The 16,187-nt window shown below is 49.8% G+C and overlaps 1 protein-coding gene across 5 annotated transcripts in view; it reads left to right on the top strand.

Moving 5' to 3' along the window:
• Nucleotides 1-16,187, top strand: part of KALRN (kalirin RhoGEF kinase) — a 664,115-nt gene that overhangs the window by 608,769 nt on the left and 39,159 nt on the right. For 2 of the 5 annotated variants that reach the window (XM_028131137.2, XM_028131145.2), the window contains 6 exons: nucleotides 910-1,095; nucleotides 1,445-1,616; nucleotides 5,155-5,393; nucleotides 7,168-7,421; nucleotides 11,011-11,134; nucleotides 12,211-12,270. In XM_028131137.2, coding sequence (XP_027986938.2) covers nucleotides 910-1,095; nucleotides 1,445-1,616; nucleotides 5,155-5,393; nucleotides 7,168-7,421; nucleotides 11,011-11,134; nucleotides 12,211-12,270 — 1,035 coding nt within the window. Of the gene's footprint in view, nucleotides 1-909; nucleotides 1,096-1,444; nucleotides 1,617-5,154; nucleotides 5,394-7,164; nucleotides 7,426-11,010; nucleotides 11,135-12,210; nucleotides 12,271-16,187 lie in introns of those variants that run through there. The other 3 variants (XM_008155509.3, XM_008155511.3, XM_028131147.2) reach the window with 2 other exon arrangements.

Genomic DNA, 16,187 nt, shown 5'->3' with positions numbered 1-16,187 from the left:
CCTTCCACTCTCCCAAAAAAATCAATGGAAAAAATATCCTCGGGTAAGAATTAACAACAAAAAAAGAAGGATCACAGGCCCTAGCCTGTGTGGTTCAGTTGATTGGACATTGTCCTGTGCACTGAAAGGTTGCCAGTTCGATTCCCAGTCAGGGCACATGTACAGGTTGCAGGTTCAATCCCCGGTGGAGGGCATGCAGGAGGCAGCCAGTCGATATCTTGCTCTCACGATGGTGTTTCTCTCTATCCCTCTCTCTCAAAATCAATTTTAAAAAAAGGATTATGGACTCTAAAAAAATACCTATCAGCTTATAAAATTTGGGCATAAATCTATGGGACCCAAACTTTACCTGTTAGCCTGTAGGAGACGAAGGCTTCAGAATTTCCTCCATTTTGAAATAACAGAAGAAAAGAGGGGCCCAATGCATCAGATTAGGTGTGTTTGTGCCTGGCCACGTTTGGCTCTAAGCTTCTGGCCACTAGAGGACTCCATGTCCTTGGCCCATGCTGCAAGGGAGCCGGGCAGGCACTCTTCTCAGAGCTTCAGGCACAGAAAGGTCACTTTGAGTTCTAAGTGCCACTTCCTTTCTATATTCCTTCTAATAAAACATAAGGGCCAGTATCATTTCAGAACATCTCTTTAGTTAATAATCTTACCTTCCTTCTGGCATTACCCTCAGGCTGCTTCTTAGTAGTTCCGTAGTCTCCTTACCCTTTCGCTTTCCCTTCACGGCCCTTGTGGCTGCCCCAGATGAATGGGTGGGTCTTAATTCAGTCACTTACTAAGCCCAGAGGGTTTGGGTATCACGTCTGCTGTCCATGTCCATAGAGGGGAGAATCTGTGGACCCCGAGGGCTGTGGTGGTCTCCCCGGTTTTCATCTGCTTCACCCCAGCCCTTCTCTCCATCAGGGCACACTGACCGCTCAGGGGAAGCTGCTGCAGCAGGACACGTTCTACGTGATTGAGCTGGATGCAGGCATGCAGTCCCGGACCAAGGAGAGGCGTGTGTTCCTCTTTGAGCAAATTGTCATCTTCAGCGAACTGCTCAGGAAGGGCTCTGTCACCCCGGGCTACATGTTCAAAAGGAGCATCAAGGTGAGGATCCCGTGGGGTTGAGAAGGGACAAGGAAGAGCCAAATTGGAGGGAGCTGCTTCCGTAAGACAGAGGCATGGAATGAGTCAGGATCCTGAACAATGAAGATCTTTCAGCCTCCTAACCTTTCGGGCATGAAGGTTGAGCATCTGTGGGAAAAAGTGACAGGGGAGTGCCCGTCTGTAGCAGGATCCTGCAGGTCTCCAAGACGGAAACCAAAGTACTTAGCTGTTGGATCCAGGGCAAAATTTTGGAAACACCTCCTGAAATAAAAACTTCACGGAACTGTGATACGTTGTTGATTTTTATTAACCCGCTTACATATGAACAGATCACCTTGGTGTCTTCCAGATGAATCACTTGGTCCTGGAGGAGGACGTGGACCATGACCCCTGCAAGTTTGCGCTCATGAACAGGGAGACTTCGGAGAGGGTCATTCTGCAAGCCGCCAACGCTGACATCCAGCAGGCCTGGGTGCAGGACATCAGCCAAGTCTTAGAAACACAGCGAGACTTCTTAAATGGTGGGTCCTGGGCCTGGCTCCTCGCAGGGCAATTTCATGGCACCCCACACCCCTGAGCTTCCTTGGGTCTGGGCTTATGGTGAGTTCTGAGCCCAGATCACACTTTATATGGAGTCCAACTTCATCATTTTCAGAAACACTTCGTTTAGAATTTTTCTGAACCTGAATGCGCAAGTGAAACAGATGGAGCATTATAAAGAAGCCCCATCTCTCCAAGGGCAGGGATACTCCCTTATAGCCAATACATAGGGCATGTGCCTCATGGCCACCATCACCGGCTGGTCATAATTGGGGCAAAAGTCGGAGACGGGCACCCCCTCTTTCCTTTAGGGGCCGACATCAGTGACATGTGCCTTCCCCTTTGGTGGCCGATGGCTGGTACTCTCACAGGTTCTCCAGTGTTATCTAGAGACTGGGAATTTGGCAGATCAGTTCAAACGCCCCTTCTGCTCCCAACAGTGTGAGAGCCTGGCCAAGTCCTCTCTTCCAATAAGAGGTGATCACACTCAAAATTTCAGTAATACCTTCAACTTCCTAGAACAGGTTGATGACGCAGAGAATGTAACTCTCTGTGGACCTTGCAGGAGTCCCCCTAATGGGCTGTGTGGTCTGGAATGAAGGGAGCCGCTATCTTATTTACATCATTTTATTTGTTTTCCCTGCGGGGATCTTCTTCACATTGAGCTTGGTGTGGGAAAGGACTTGTACAGGGTTAAACTAGTGGTAATCTGTGTAGTTATGAGCTCAGGTGTCTCTCTGAGCAGAAATGGAGCTTGAAGATGAAGGCAAAATATAACCAGTAACAAAGCAAGTCTGGAGACTCAGCAAGCACATAGGCCTGTATGTGCGTGTACACACACACACACACACACACACACACACACACACTCCTCCCTCCATGGTGTCACCTCCTTGCCAGCACTACAATCTGGAACCTGTCAAATGATGCAGATGGATCATTTGTCGATGTCTAGCATGGGCCTGAGTGCTGTGGGGTAAGGTTAAAGGTCACATACTAATTGAGGACCTTTCCTTGGACCTCAGTTAGCTCATTTTGTGAAAAGGAGAAACAGTGCTTCGCCCACACTGGCATGTGCCATGGCGTGCCAGCCGCCCTGGAAATAGGAAAACATGGCACTAGCAGTATCAGTTTTACTCCCCGATAAGAGGTTTAACGCACTGTTTATTTTAAAACAAAGAAATCATATCGAAGGTTACCGTGACTTCTTAAGGTAGAGCATGAGACTTCGAAGCAGTTTCACACTTACAGAAAGTCTTTCTGGGTCATGCCCTCTGGACCCCCAACTATAGACTACTTTGAGAAAAAAATTAAGTGATCTCTAGGTTTATTTTCATTCTAAAAAGTCTAAAATTAAACACCAGCCTAGCCCTGAGGAATAGTAATGAAAGTTGTATATAATTTACAGTGTCTGAATATACAACTGTGAATTAACACTTATGCTGATAAAATAATTTTATACAAAAAATATGTGCACATATAAAATACATTTATTAAATTTCACTCTATCAGGAATTTCTGATAGACACTAAGCTGGAATGAGATTTCTAAGTGCATTAATTCAGGACAAAAGAAAAATAAGGGAGGAGAATAAGATTGAAACCGGAAATAATTGAAATAGCGGCTGCCATCCTTTCTCTGTGCCAGGCACCATGCTAAGCATTTCACATGTATTATCACATTTAATCTTCACATCAACATGGAAAGGTAAGTACTGTCGTCATATATTTTTGAGGTGAGGAAAAGAGGCTCAGAAAGGTTAAGAAACTTGTCCAAAGTCACAAAGACAAGGACTTGAACCCAGACCTGTATAACCTAAAATTAGGTTCTTAACCACAAAACTGCAGTGGAGTTGCTAGTGTAGAACACACATATGTGACTCCCTAGCCAACAAAGCAAAGCAAGAAACAGGAACGGGTCTAAGCACTGTACCTACCAGCCGGAAACAAACCCTATCAGCAGATGCACAGTTTAACCCTTTCCGAAGGCCTGAGTTATACACATTGAGTCTGGTGGCAGAACACGGGCTCTGGAGGTGGCTTATTTAAGAATACAGACTCGATGCAAACATTTGAGCACCCCACCTCCATGTAGCAGGTATTGCTTCGGGAGGTCAGTCTAACAAGGCCTGCTTTACAACTCGACTTAAGTCTCTCTACTGAAAGCACAGAACTGCATTCCTCTGAGCAGTGATTCAGACTTTGCCCTGGTTCCAAGAGACCTTTCTCCTAATGTTAGTGAATTATCGAACTATTGCTGAGCCAGATTATAGACACCTCGGTATCTAAGCCCACGGAGCTCTCTCCAGGGAGACAGGCCGGGCTCCGGCAGAGCCTGCTCTGTACTTGGACACACTCGGGAGACAAGGACGTGACGATGGCTCAGGACCAGGCTTGCTTACAGAGACCTGTGCGGGCATCTCAGTGCCCATCTTTCCCTCCTGAGACCTCAAATAGGAAGGCAGTGTGGCCGATGTTTGGTGCTGTTGAAGTTCATACCGATCACTATAGAAATAGTCTTATAATGGAAAGTTCTCCGGGCCCCAGCTGGTAACCCACGGAAGTATTTGTTACAGCAAAGACTGATAAAACCAGCACTATCGGGCCAGTCCTTGATGTCGTCATTGCAGAATTTGACCTGGGTGGCCTTTGCCTGGCTGTACCTCTTTAGGACTCAGACCTTGGAACTTTGTTATCTTAAACTCTCTGAAACAAAGCCCACGTCTTTCCTTTCAATTCAGCTTTTCCTCTGTCTCCTTGACAACCGTTCTCCCAGTCTCCAAACCAGTGTGACCCTCGATTCTTGCCTTCCTTGCCACCTAGGCTGGGTCGGAGTCTAGTCTGCCTCTGGAACACTTGCCACACAGATCCCTTCCACATGCCCACTGCTGCTGCTTGAGTCGGGCCTCTCGCTTGTTTCTGTCTCAGCCTCTCCAGTCTTTCCTCCCAACTGCTTCAAGGTTAATGTCCTCCAAGCCTGGCTCTGGTGAGAGAGTCTGAATGTAAAACGTTCACGTTCATGAATCCAATCACTTTTCATGATCTTCAGAATCAAATCCAGACTCGTGAGCCTTTCTAGGCTTTCTAGGTCGTTGGTACATGGCACCTCCGCCTCCCCGACCTGCCTCACCTCCTCTTCCACAGAGACCCAGGGCCCGGTGCTCCACGTAATGACTCCATCCCAGGCACACGCCACTTTTGCTTCCTTCCTGCAGAGCCTGCACGGCACAGGCCCTCCTCTGACGTTCTTTATCGCCCCCGCCTGTACACAGGCACCCACACCACACACTCCCTCCTTTCGCACAACACTTTGCACCTCACCTATGGCAACTACTTAGGCTTTGTATTTTCATTATACAGGTAGGTTTCTTAGTTCTCACAGTAGGTAAGTTCCTTAACAACAGGGGTAGTGTCTTCCTCTTGTATCCCCACTGTGCCTGGCATGGAGCCCGTACGGAAGAAGCCCCCAAACCCTTGCGGGATCCCCAGAGCTCAGAGTAACCGTGGCTCTTCTCTGCAGCACTGCAGTCGCCCATTGAGTACCAGCGGAAGGAGAGGAGCTCAGCTGTGATGAGGGCCCCACCTGCCAGGACTCCCCAGGCCAGCCCCCGGCCCTACTCCTCCATCCCTGTGGGCTCTGAGAAGCCCCCGAAGGGCTCCAGCTATAACCCCTCTCTGCCACCCCTGAAGATATCTACCTCCAATGGCAGTCCAGGGTTTGACTACCACCAGCCTGGAGACAAGTTTGAGGCCAGCAAGGTAAGTGACAGCCCATTGTTCCCATCCTAGCCACCCTGAGGGCATGGCCTCAGGGCTCACTGTAGGAAGTAGCATCTTTTTGTGCTGATCATTTGAGCAAGAACAGTCCATTGGATACGGACTAGTCTCAATTATTCCCCTTTCTTCCTGCAAGTTGAGTGTGTTAGACCAGTTCCCTACGGCTCAGAAACTGTTCAGGAGCTATGGTCATCGGCAGAAACTCCATAAAAGTGTAAGGTGTTATTATAGTAGCAATTATGAAAACAGGCGGTTTACACCAAATAGAGAGTTGTGGTGTAGATCATCTAAAATTCACCACTCTGGTGTTTGACATTTTAAAGACATTGCCTTTTCTAATGATGAGCTGCCAAAGCGACTCACAGTTCTTCACCACCCACTGGTTAATGTGGCAAGAAGTCACTCGTGTGTGTGTGTGTGTGTGTGTGTGTGTGTGTGTGAATGGGGAAGCCAGTCTTGGATTAAACGCTGATCATTGATAATCCATCATGCAGACATCACCATGAGGAGAGCCACAGACATGAGTGTAGACCCAGTGCACACAGTTGCTTTCATCTTGCCAGCTAGTAGGAGCAAGAGAACAAATAGGAAAGAGGAGGAATTAGGGAATCTGGTTTCCATTCCAAATTCTGCAGCTCACTTGCTCTAGAACCTCAGCGAGTTAGTGAATCCGATTAGGCCTCAGTTTCCTCTGGAACTCAGTGGGTCTGTGAATAGGAACATTTTGGTGTACATGTTCTGATCTTATACTTTTTACCCAAATTATTAGATGATACTGATTTTTTTTTTAATTAACAGTGTCTGACTTCAGTTCTGTATTAGAGTAACTGTACCAATCTATGGTATCACATCACCTGGAAATGATGTTCCACCCTAAAACCCCCTGCTCTTGTGCATAAGTTGGAGTCACATTGGCATTCTGTCAAGCTTTTTTGAAGCATTTCCGACTCTCACCATGCTCTGTGAGGCAGCCAGGCCTCCCTGGGGCTGAACGGGTCTGTCTAGAAGCAGCTTCCCTGGTGCAGAGCCGTGTGAAAAGACGACAGAGGCAGGGCCTCTGTGTAAATGGGGAAACTGGAGGAGTTCTGTCCCCACAGGAGCTGGGTCAGGATAGGTCATGACCTTGCCTTTGAATTGGGCAAATGGCTCCTTGTTAATCCTGTCTCAAGGAGGGTCAGAATGTAGCAACAGAGTAAGACCAATGTTTTTCCGAAAGGAAGAAAAAAAGTGTATCAAAGGGTCTGTGTTCTTTCCACTGGGGGTTATGACCTCTAGCTTGACCTTTGCCCTGACCTCACTTTGCCCAGGTGCTCATGTGCCCCTGTGCCCGTACCATGCTTTTCCTTCCCTTAATCAGAGGACGTAGTCAGGAAGGTTGCATGCTAGGGAGGGGCTTCCAGGTGGAAGGTGTGTTTACATCTTTACCTAGGCCAGCAGTATCTCTACCTATTTACCCTTGATTATACAGGGTGCCCCCCCAAAATATATACACACTTGAACACCTGATAGCTCAACTTTGAAGTGTATTTTAATAAACACTGCCTTTGTCATTATTCAAAGTGTGTGTATACATTTTTGGGGGGACACCCTCTATGTTGTATGAAACAAGAGTATGTTTATGAATATCATGTCATTACTCAAGATCATCTTCCCCTGCTGGTGGGAGGTTGGGCTTTTACCCACACGGGATGCAGAGCAGGCCGTGTGCGCCCCAGCCTTCTTGTATCTGGGTCCCTCTCGCCCTGTCTCGCAGCAGAGCGACCTGGGAGGCTGCAATGGGACCTCGTCCATGGCCGTGATCAAAGATTACTATGCACTGAAGGAGAATGAAATCTGTGTGAGCCAAGGTGAGGTGGTCCAGGTCCTCGCGGTCAACCAGCAGAACATGTGCCTGGTGTACCAGCCTGCCAGCGACCACTCGCCCGCGGCCGAGGGCTGGGTCCCGGGCAGCATCCTGGCGCCCCTCACCAAAGCCACGGCGGCGGCAGAAAATAGTGACGGGAGCATCAAGTAAGTGCCTCGGTGGCTTCCCCGGGAGAGGAGTATGTGGATATAAAACATTCCAAAAAAAAAAAACCAAGAACACAAAAATGCAAACACACGGTAGGGAATTACTGCTGCTTACGCGCGACAGCGCCACCAACAGAAGCGATGCTTGAGGGCTCGGAGCCGCCGCAGCCCGGCATCCAGGCCGGATGGTCCTGAGTCTTTTGTTTTTGTGGATGGATGGTAGTGGCGATGGTTTTCCTTTCCATTTTGTTTATAATTTTTGTTCATTTTTTTCCCCCTCTCTTTCTCCCTCTCGCTAAGAAAAGAGCCCTACTGAGACCCTAGGTGACAGAGCATGCCTTCCGTGGCTCCACGTGGCTCACCGCAGGATTCACTGGACTGGACTTCTATTTATATTGGATTAAGTTGCTGATATATATATATATATTTTTTTTTTTGATTGACACCAAAAAATTACCTTAGCACAAATGCCAGACCTGTGCAGGTCAGAGGCCCGCTGCTTCTCCCAGGAGAGAGGGAACTTTTTGGTTGTCTATGGCAATTCCTCTGTACAGATTGTACTTTTTTTTTTTTTATTTCCCCTCCCCTGTTCGTTGAATATATGTTCATGGTCATTTGTAAGATATTTCTTTTCCTTATTTTGGTTGCAAAGACCCTTCCGAACACATTCCTGTATAAAGTATTTTGCACTATTTAAAGAAACCCATATGGATGAAGTCAGGCTGTGCAATATAATGGAGAGTCACAATGTTCATCATTGTACCTGTAATGTAACTAATAATTTTAAATGTACTATTTTAAATATGTAAAATAAATTTTCACCATGAGCATGTTTTAATGAGGTTCAAGACTAGTTGACCCTTTTTCCCCATTTCACTATTCTGGGACTTTTAAATGTGCAAATGATTCTTCTTCTTCTTCTCCCCACCCCACCCCTTTTCCTTTTCCTTTCTTTTCTACACTTTCGAAGTTGGTTGAATGCACTGACCGTCTTTTTCCACACAATCAGTTGCGAAGGCTCCAACCCCACCGAGTCTTCCCTTCTAAATAGCCCCTGTTGGTTTTCTCTAACCTCTGAGAGGAGGAAGGAGGCAGATTGGATACTGTCCAACTGGGCGACCTCGAGGTGCTGACGTAAATTAATGACTAGAGTGGAAGGTAGTGTTTGGCTTGCATCCCCGCTGCTTTCCATGCTGTGTGGTCACGGCTGTCGGGGATGGAAGGGGCTCCTGTAAGATGTCTGAGCAGGGTCACCGATGGAACTCTGCGTCTTTGGCCCTTTCTGCAGCTCCAGGGTAGAGGCTGCTGAATTGGCCCTGGCCCTTCTAGGCAACCACAGGCCCACCTGGGAATCAGCAGTGGCCCCTAAGGCACAAAGAGGCCCAATGCATTTTATCCTAAAGTCACTTGGCTCTGGTACCCTTTAAGGAGCCTTGGGAACAAAGGCCTTCAAAGCACTGACGTTGTTATGAATCAGTGGCCTTAACAGAACGGACACGTAATGACTTGTGATCTAATCATCCGGGCTCTGAGCAGGTCTTCCTCCTCGCCTTCCAGTCTGTTGGTCACTTTTTCACATCTTCTGTGGGAGGGAAGGTAGTAGGGGTCAGGCTGGGTGAGAGAAAACAGAATCGATACAAATTGGTCACTTTGGTACCTTGTCAGCTGCTCTTACACAAGGGGTGGTGGGGGTGGAGCCGAGCAGCTGACTGAGAGTGGGTGTCACTTATCAGTGAAGGACACTCACCATACCCTCCCCGGGGCCTGCTGTGACCACAGAGGTCAGAGTTCGTGTGATGCCTATGGGTCAGTGTCACCAAAACCCTGTTTCCACATCAGTCCCTGGGCTTGTGGCCAAGAGATGGGAGCTCCCCAGACCATGAGGATGCGTTCTCCTGGGAAGAAGAACATGAAACTGAGCCTGTCCCACCACCACTTGTATTGCTCTGAGTCCCCCTTCTGAGCACTATTTGTAACATTTCTAGTGTCTCACCGAGCATGCCAAATGACCCAGAGGGTCTCTCTCTCTCTCTCTCTCTCTCTCTCTCTCTCTCTCTCTCTCTCTCTCACACACACACACACACACACACACACACACTGCTATCTGCTAGGAGTCTTCAGCAAGTTCCTGCCTGACTCATATTCTCAGAGAGGGCTAGAAACATGGATTTGGAGCAAAGATACGAGATGAAACTCTACAGTTAACAGAGTGCTATCACCTAAGATTAGCTTCCGTGACTGGGTCTCACTCAGGTACAGCAGGTGGGGCGAGGAGCTGACATGCAGGGGTCCCTCGCAGCCTGCCTCTTTAGGAGCTACAAGAGAAGGTCTGGCCAAGAGACTTGCCTTTTAAAGAAGCCCCCTTTCCCAAAAGATTCTAGAATGTGACTATGATTGCTCTTGCCTACTCAGAAAGTTGGATTTTTGACCATGTGTGTTAGTGATAAACATTTTGGGGACACCTTTCTCAGAACTTCCTAAAATCCCTTAACATATGTGGAATTTGTGGAGGGGATGGTATACCTTTGGGAGTATCCTCCTAAACTTCATATGCCTCTCTCTCTTCTCTCTCCCTTAATGAAGGCTCTTTTCACTGAGCTCTGGTCTGCTGGACAAGGAGACACTGAAGGGAAGCCAACCTCACTTACCTCACTTATTTCAGACACTATTAGAGCTTCATCCAGACTCTACGGCCACACCTGGAATTATTATGGCCGACCAAGGTCATTCGTGCCATGTGGGACATGGCTTTTGGTGTCTTTGTCTTTGAATCCTAACATACCAAGAGCTCTGCTCTGAGCTTCTCTTGGCAGGTCTGTGAAGATGTAGCGCTCACCCCGCTCATGGGAAAAAAGAAGTTAGGACAGCGGGAAAGGGCATGGCCACCCTCGCCTCCTGGAGAGCACACATTGGTTCTTCTCCCAACAGGAAAACCCTAGAACCACTTAGTGGTTGACCAAGCCCCACATGTACAAACACCCAGTGATGTGGAGAACATAGGCCAAAAACCCTTTATCCTAAGATACCCCGATAAATGAGTCCAATGCCCCCGAAGATCCTATCTGCGCCACAGTGTCTAGAAGTGGCCACAGTCCAAACACAAATAATGAGACGGAAACCTCAAAATCATCCTTTTGGGTCTCTATATCTGATCCTGGGGAAGTGCCAGTAGCTTAAACACTAGAGAATAAACTCCTTTTATCTTTCCTCCCCCCTCCCCTACCACCACCACCTGTTCTTCCCTTATCCACCAAACCCCTCAGGAAGGGACTGCCTTAGTCCTATAAGACCTCATCAGTATTTTATAAAAATCGCCCCTGGTAGCGTTTACTAACCCAGTGCTCATGTTTTTCTCAAACGCTGCGGTCCACCCTGCACATCTCAGGCGGGTCAGTTCATCCTCGCTCGCTTCCCGTTGGAGGTGAGGTCAGCTGCCCATCACGGAGCTGGCGTGCAGGTTTGGGGCCTCTGACGCTGGGGCATGACTGGAGCAACTCACCTACCGACGCACCCACAGGTGGCCAGCCCGCCTGCTGCCTCTCTCTGCCCTGACCTGCCATTTTGATTGGTGCATTTTTTGGTACAACAGGAAGTCATGTTCATGGCATACTCTACGCATGAGAAAGCGGGCGGAAGTGGAGAACTCGGGTAAAAATGAAGCCACAGGGCCTCGTAAATCCAAGGATATTCTGGGCCACAAAGTCTCTGTTAAAGTGAGTAAGGATCCCGGAGCTGCATCCCACCCCATCCACTCCCCCCGCAGCATCCTCACGAGGCAATGGGGGGACGGGGATCTTTCTTCCCAGCGTGGGAACCAGAGGGGAGGTAGATTAACAGGTTTTTGCATGCAAGATCAATTTATTTTTTATTTTTTATTTCTCCTGGCAACTTCGATTCAAATAAGTAAGTATTCTTTTTTTTTTCTTTCACAACTTTATCCTGTGCAGATGTTTTATAGCAAAATTATCTGCAGCATTATTCTCTTAGAAACGCAAGGTGCTTGATTCATAACAAAGTTCTCAAAGTTGCCCATTTGGCATCGTAGGTTAGACCATACATGTGGGGTGAAGAGACTAGGGATGCTCTCCAAACCCTCAACCCTGTGAAGTCTGAGGTTTGGAATTTAAGGGCCACTGTGTCCTTGGCCAAGTTTCATTTCTTTTCCCCAGAATTCAGACATCACTTTGCAGCCTGTGCACGGCAGGGAAGGGTAGCACACTGGAGACGCCCAAGTCTGTCTGTACTGATCCACCTGTTACTCTCACCGAGCCTAGGCCTCGGCAGGCCCTGGTTGCCTCCTGTCTCAAAACGGTGTGATCTGTTTTCTTTACACTTTGTCCCTGCAAAACGGCTTAGACGGCTGACGTTTAATGGTGCTATCACGTGTGATTATCTACCTGGCACTTCCCCCCCCCCACCTTCCTGAGCAAAATAAGAACGCCCAAACCCATGCCAACGTCCTTCTTGGGGAAAAGAAATTGTGTTCCCTCCTTCACCCTCATCTGGGAAGGCCAGCCTCACCGAAGACCACAGTCTCGACCCGACAGCTCTCATGCTTCATGCAGTGGCTTCCATTGCTATTCCTGTGGGATGAGCGGCTGCACACGCTCCCAGCCTCCGCTCCCGACAAGAGCATGCTGCCGCCTTGGCGACCACACCCCGCCTGGGTTCTCCTCTGCCCGGTTGCCCGTTGCCCGCGCTTCTCTGACGTTCTCCTCGCTCTCTAGCAAAAGCTGCCTGTGTTCTAACTGTGTTCTCTTTCTCCCCCTTCCTCATGCTGCCCACCAAGGAGACGAACAGCTCCGAGGAGTCAGAGTGTGACGATCTTGACCCTAATACTAGCATGGAGGTAGAAGCAGCTATTGTTGTCCTATTTCCTACGATGCTTGTCTCTTTTACTGTGCTCTGTGACCGTGGCCTTGCTGAAGTGACCCGTCAGGAAAGGGAAAAATGTTATGTCAGGGCTTCTCAGGGTGTTCCATCCCAACTTAAGCAAACAAACGTAATGCAGCTGGATTTTGATAGAAAATTCTACCTAGATGTCTTTTTAAGAACACATGCTTCCGTTTCCCTTAAATGCTTGCTTGTTGTTTTCTTCTTTGGCGGGTTTGGCTTTGTGTAGAACACACCCAGCTTCATTATTGGAAACTTAGAACACAATTTTTTGTTCATGGAAAATGGCTTTATAAACAGTGGTTGGTTTGCAGCTGAGAGACGAGAACCCATTCGTTTTAGTTTTCCCCACTCTGTTTCTCCCTCCTCCCTCTTTCCTCTTTTTCTCTCCCCGTTGTTCTCTTTTTCTGGCTCTTCCAACGGGACCTATTCCTCCCTCAAGACTCCAGCAAAATCATGTTCTAACCATGGTTTTGCGGAGACCTGGCACCCAGTCCCTGTGCACAGCTGGCTGACAGCAAACGAGCGATTGCAGCAACGCCAGCGCCTGCCTCTGCCCGGTGCCCAGAGCTCCCGGGCAGTGGCTGTGCCCACCCCAAAGGATAAGAGCCCCGAGAAGGCCCCCTCTCTAGAGACAGGGAGACTGAAACGCTGCCCTGGGGCCTTCAAACCCCGGGGTGACAGGGATGTGGGATGGAACCACCACCTCCACCCACAAGAGCTTCGAATCACCTTCCAGCTCCTTCTCGGCTGGAAACGATCAGGGGTTATAGGAACGGGACACTCACCTGGCCTCCCAATGAACCAAACCGTTGTGAATGTGCAAACCCTAGAGAATTCGAGCAAACTGGGCGTTGGCGTTCCCTACCTTTTTCAGAATTCACTGAAATGCTTTTCTCCAAATCTGTGCCTCCATCTCCGATGATGGATAAAAGTTTAGAAATTTCCTCTAAGGACAAAGTAGAGAATTTAAAAAAAAACAAAAAACTTGTTCTTTTTATAGCCCTAAGCTTTTCACTTAACGAGATGGATTTTTTTTATTCTAATTTGACCTAATCCCAAAGAAATCCACCACCATATTATGACAGCCACCACAAAACCCAAGCATGACCACGCTGTCTGAGATGTGGCACTCAGCTGTGGAAGATGCCGATGGAGTTGAATCGGCCAGAGACAAGCGGTTGAAAGTGGGAGTCTCGCCAGGACAAAACAGTCCCCTGTGGATGTGGCTGCTGCCGCAGAGCTACATCTGGCAGGTGTGGGTCTGCACTGGGAGGAAGTGAGCATTAGGAAGCTGGGGGGTGGGGGGTTTGCGTTCCGTGGGATAGGCCCCAGCTCCCGTGGGGCCCACACCAGTCGGCTTTAGATGCCTGGTGGCCCTGTATCGCCAGCCTAAGTGTTGCTGGCATGTATTGGAGGTGCCATCTGTAAGCAGAGGGAGGGGAAAGCCAGATATCTGTGTTCCAGAAGGCAATCTGGGACCTTTCTCGGCTCGGGGGTCCTGGGGGAGAAGAGTGGCTTTGCTACTCTGCCCTTTAGAGGAAGAAGTGGGCGCGGGAATGCGGGCCAGGAGAGGAGCACACACCGAGGGCCATTCTGTGTTTAGTTAAGCGTGTGCATGTGCGCGCACACATCTCAGCCCCGCTTTGTGAGCTGCACGCATTTCTGAGGTCCCTGTGCCTCCAGCGCTCGCAGCCTTTGCACGGCTGAATGAGGCGGGTCCCCAGAGGTGCTGGAGGCACATAAGCAAAGGCATGAGGCTGTCGATGCCAAACCGGGGAAAGCCAAACACGGTCTTGATGCGTGTCCAAAAGGTTTTCACATTTCAATGCCCTGGAACTCTCAAGGGGCGCGTGGCTGGAAGCTGCAGATATTCGGGTGAACCCAGCATTTCTTGTGGTCGGTGCGCATGCGGCCCTCACGTGTCCCATATGCTCCTTGTACGCGTCAGCGAGCTCCTGTGCACTGTGCTGCCACCGTGAAGCTAACCCTGAGCACAGGAGCAGGTGCTGAGGGAAAGCGGCGCCATGGCTAGCTTAGGATTTTCAGACACAAATAACAAGTAAGATACAGGAAGCCACACTGTTCCGTGTGTGCTGAGAGTGTCCTCAAGGTGGAGGTAAGTAGAACCTTGGTGCACTGTCCATTGCAGACGAGACTGGCCAGAGGTGCACTGGGCGAGAGCTGTGCTTGAAAGACCTGGCTTGAGCAGCAGGTGGGAGGCCCGCCTCCAGAAGGCCACTCGCTGCTAAAGTGAGAGCTTTGGGCTGCATTACCGGGCCCGCCTGGTCCCCAGCCTCACTCCTATCGTCTGAACCTGATTATTGTAATGGGTGTTGTCTCCTTGGGAATGTGTCCCTGTGCTCTCCTGAGCTTTACTTGGCTCCCGTGGCCTGGAGCCTGTGTCCGGAGCCCTGGCTGACCCCCTGGCCCTGTGTGCATGCCATGCTAGGTCGCTGCTGCATCCTGCCCTTCTGGCTGCCTACCCTTGACCTGTGCCAGCACGTCGATGCCACTCCTAGCCGTGTATAGGCTCTTACCCGGCCTCCACAGCATGTCACTACCCAAGCATCCTTTTCTTCTCATTTGGTGGATTGAAGGGTTCCTATAAGGAGCTGTTTCCCAGGGTCCTTGCTTAAACAAGCTGCTTGCTACCCTCAGGGCTGGCATATGTCCCACCGCACTATTTTAGGGAGATATAGGCACATCCTTCACAGCTAAGAGGACAATAAATCACCTTGGACCCTAGGAATCTGACTTAGAAAGCTTTCTGAGGACACCCCGGTATCGAAAGGAGGCGATTCTGCTCCAGTGCTTCCATCCCTCCCCCTGCAGGGACTTGTGCATGTTCTCCGTTACAACCCACTCCCAGCACCGCCAGCCATGCCGCTCGCTGCCACAAGGCTGCCTCCAGGTCTGCGTGGTCCCTCGTGGCCCAGCACCCCTTTTTCGCCCGCTGGCCCCTGACCACACCTCAGGGAGAACTGCTCCAAAAGTGCCTGGGAGCTGTCCCTGGGTCGGCTTCCTTCCTTACCTTCCTGGCCTTGGACTGGCCAATGTTGGGAACAGGAGAGGAGGGGCTGTGAGAGCTGAGATGAAGGTTTCTACGTGGAGGAAGAGTCCAATCGGGCGAAACACAAACACTCGGCTCTCCTGGGAACAAGTCAACATTCATTCCGTTTCCCAGTTCAGCGTAGAGCACAGCCTGCCTTTCGTTGAAAAGGAGGGTAGATGTGATGATGCCCACCTGGCAGCTTCTCCGTCCTGCCCCGCCCCCAGGGTCTGCCCGGTACCCAGGCCAGAGCCGGCTCAGGGCTTGGGGCTCAGCCCGGCCCTCCAGCCAATACCCATCTCTGAGAAGTCTGAGCGTTACTGGATTCTCTTAGGACCCCAGTGAGGCAGGTTCCCACACCCATGCCACTCGAGGAGCTGCCAAGACTGTGTGGAGGCTGGGTTCCTGCACCTGCCCTCCCGCCCGGCACTGCTGCTTGGCCACATCATGGGCTCGAATGGGGAGGCCTGACCCAGCCTCTCCCAGCCTTTGTCCTCAGGGACTTGGATTCCTCGCCCAGCCTTTAGGTCAAGCGCAATTAATTATATGCATCTTAATTTTTTTAATGCCCAATGCCACTTCGAGCAGAGAAGGTCAGGCCATCAGAGGGAGAGGGGGTCAGGATTCCAGAAAGACTGTACCTCGCATTTGGTGCTACCTTACCCGTGGGCCTAGCGCCAGCCCGAGGCATTATCTCAGGGGCATTATCTGCAGGAAGAATGGGGTTGGGATCTTGTGGGAGAGGTTCTGACAGAGGAGGGAGAGAAGACACTTAGAAAGGTGAAGCTAATTGGGGAGAACATTTCTAATTAGGGTAAGAA

Source organism: Eptesicus fuscus, chromosome 3 (assembly GCF_027574615.1).
Source record: "Eptesicus fuscus isolate TK198812 chromosome 3, DD_ASM_mEF_20220401, whole genome shotgun sequence".
In the NCBI taxonomy this organism is placed as follows: Eukaryota; Metazoa; Chordata; class Mammalia; order Chiroptera; family Vespertilionidae; genus Eptesicus; species Eptesicus fuscus.
The sequence above is the reverse complement of the archived record's forward strand: the minus strand, read 5'-3'. Positions and strand labels throughout refer to the sequence as shown.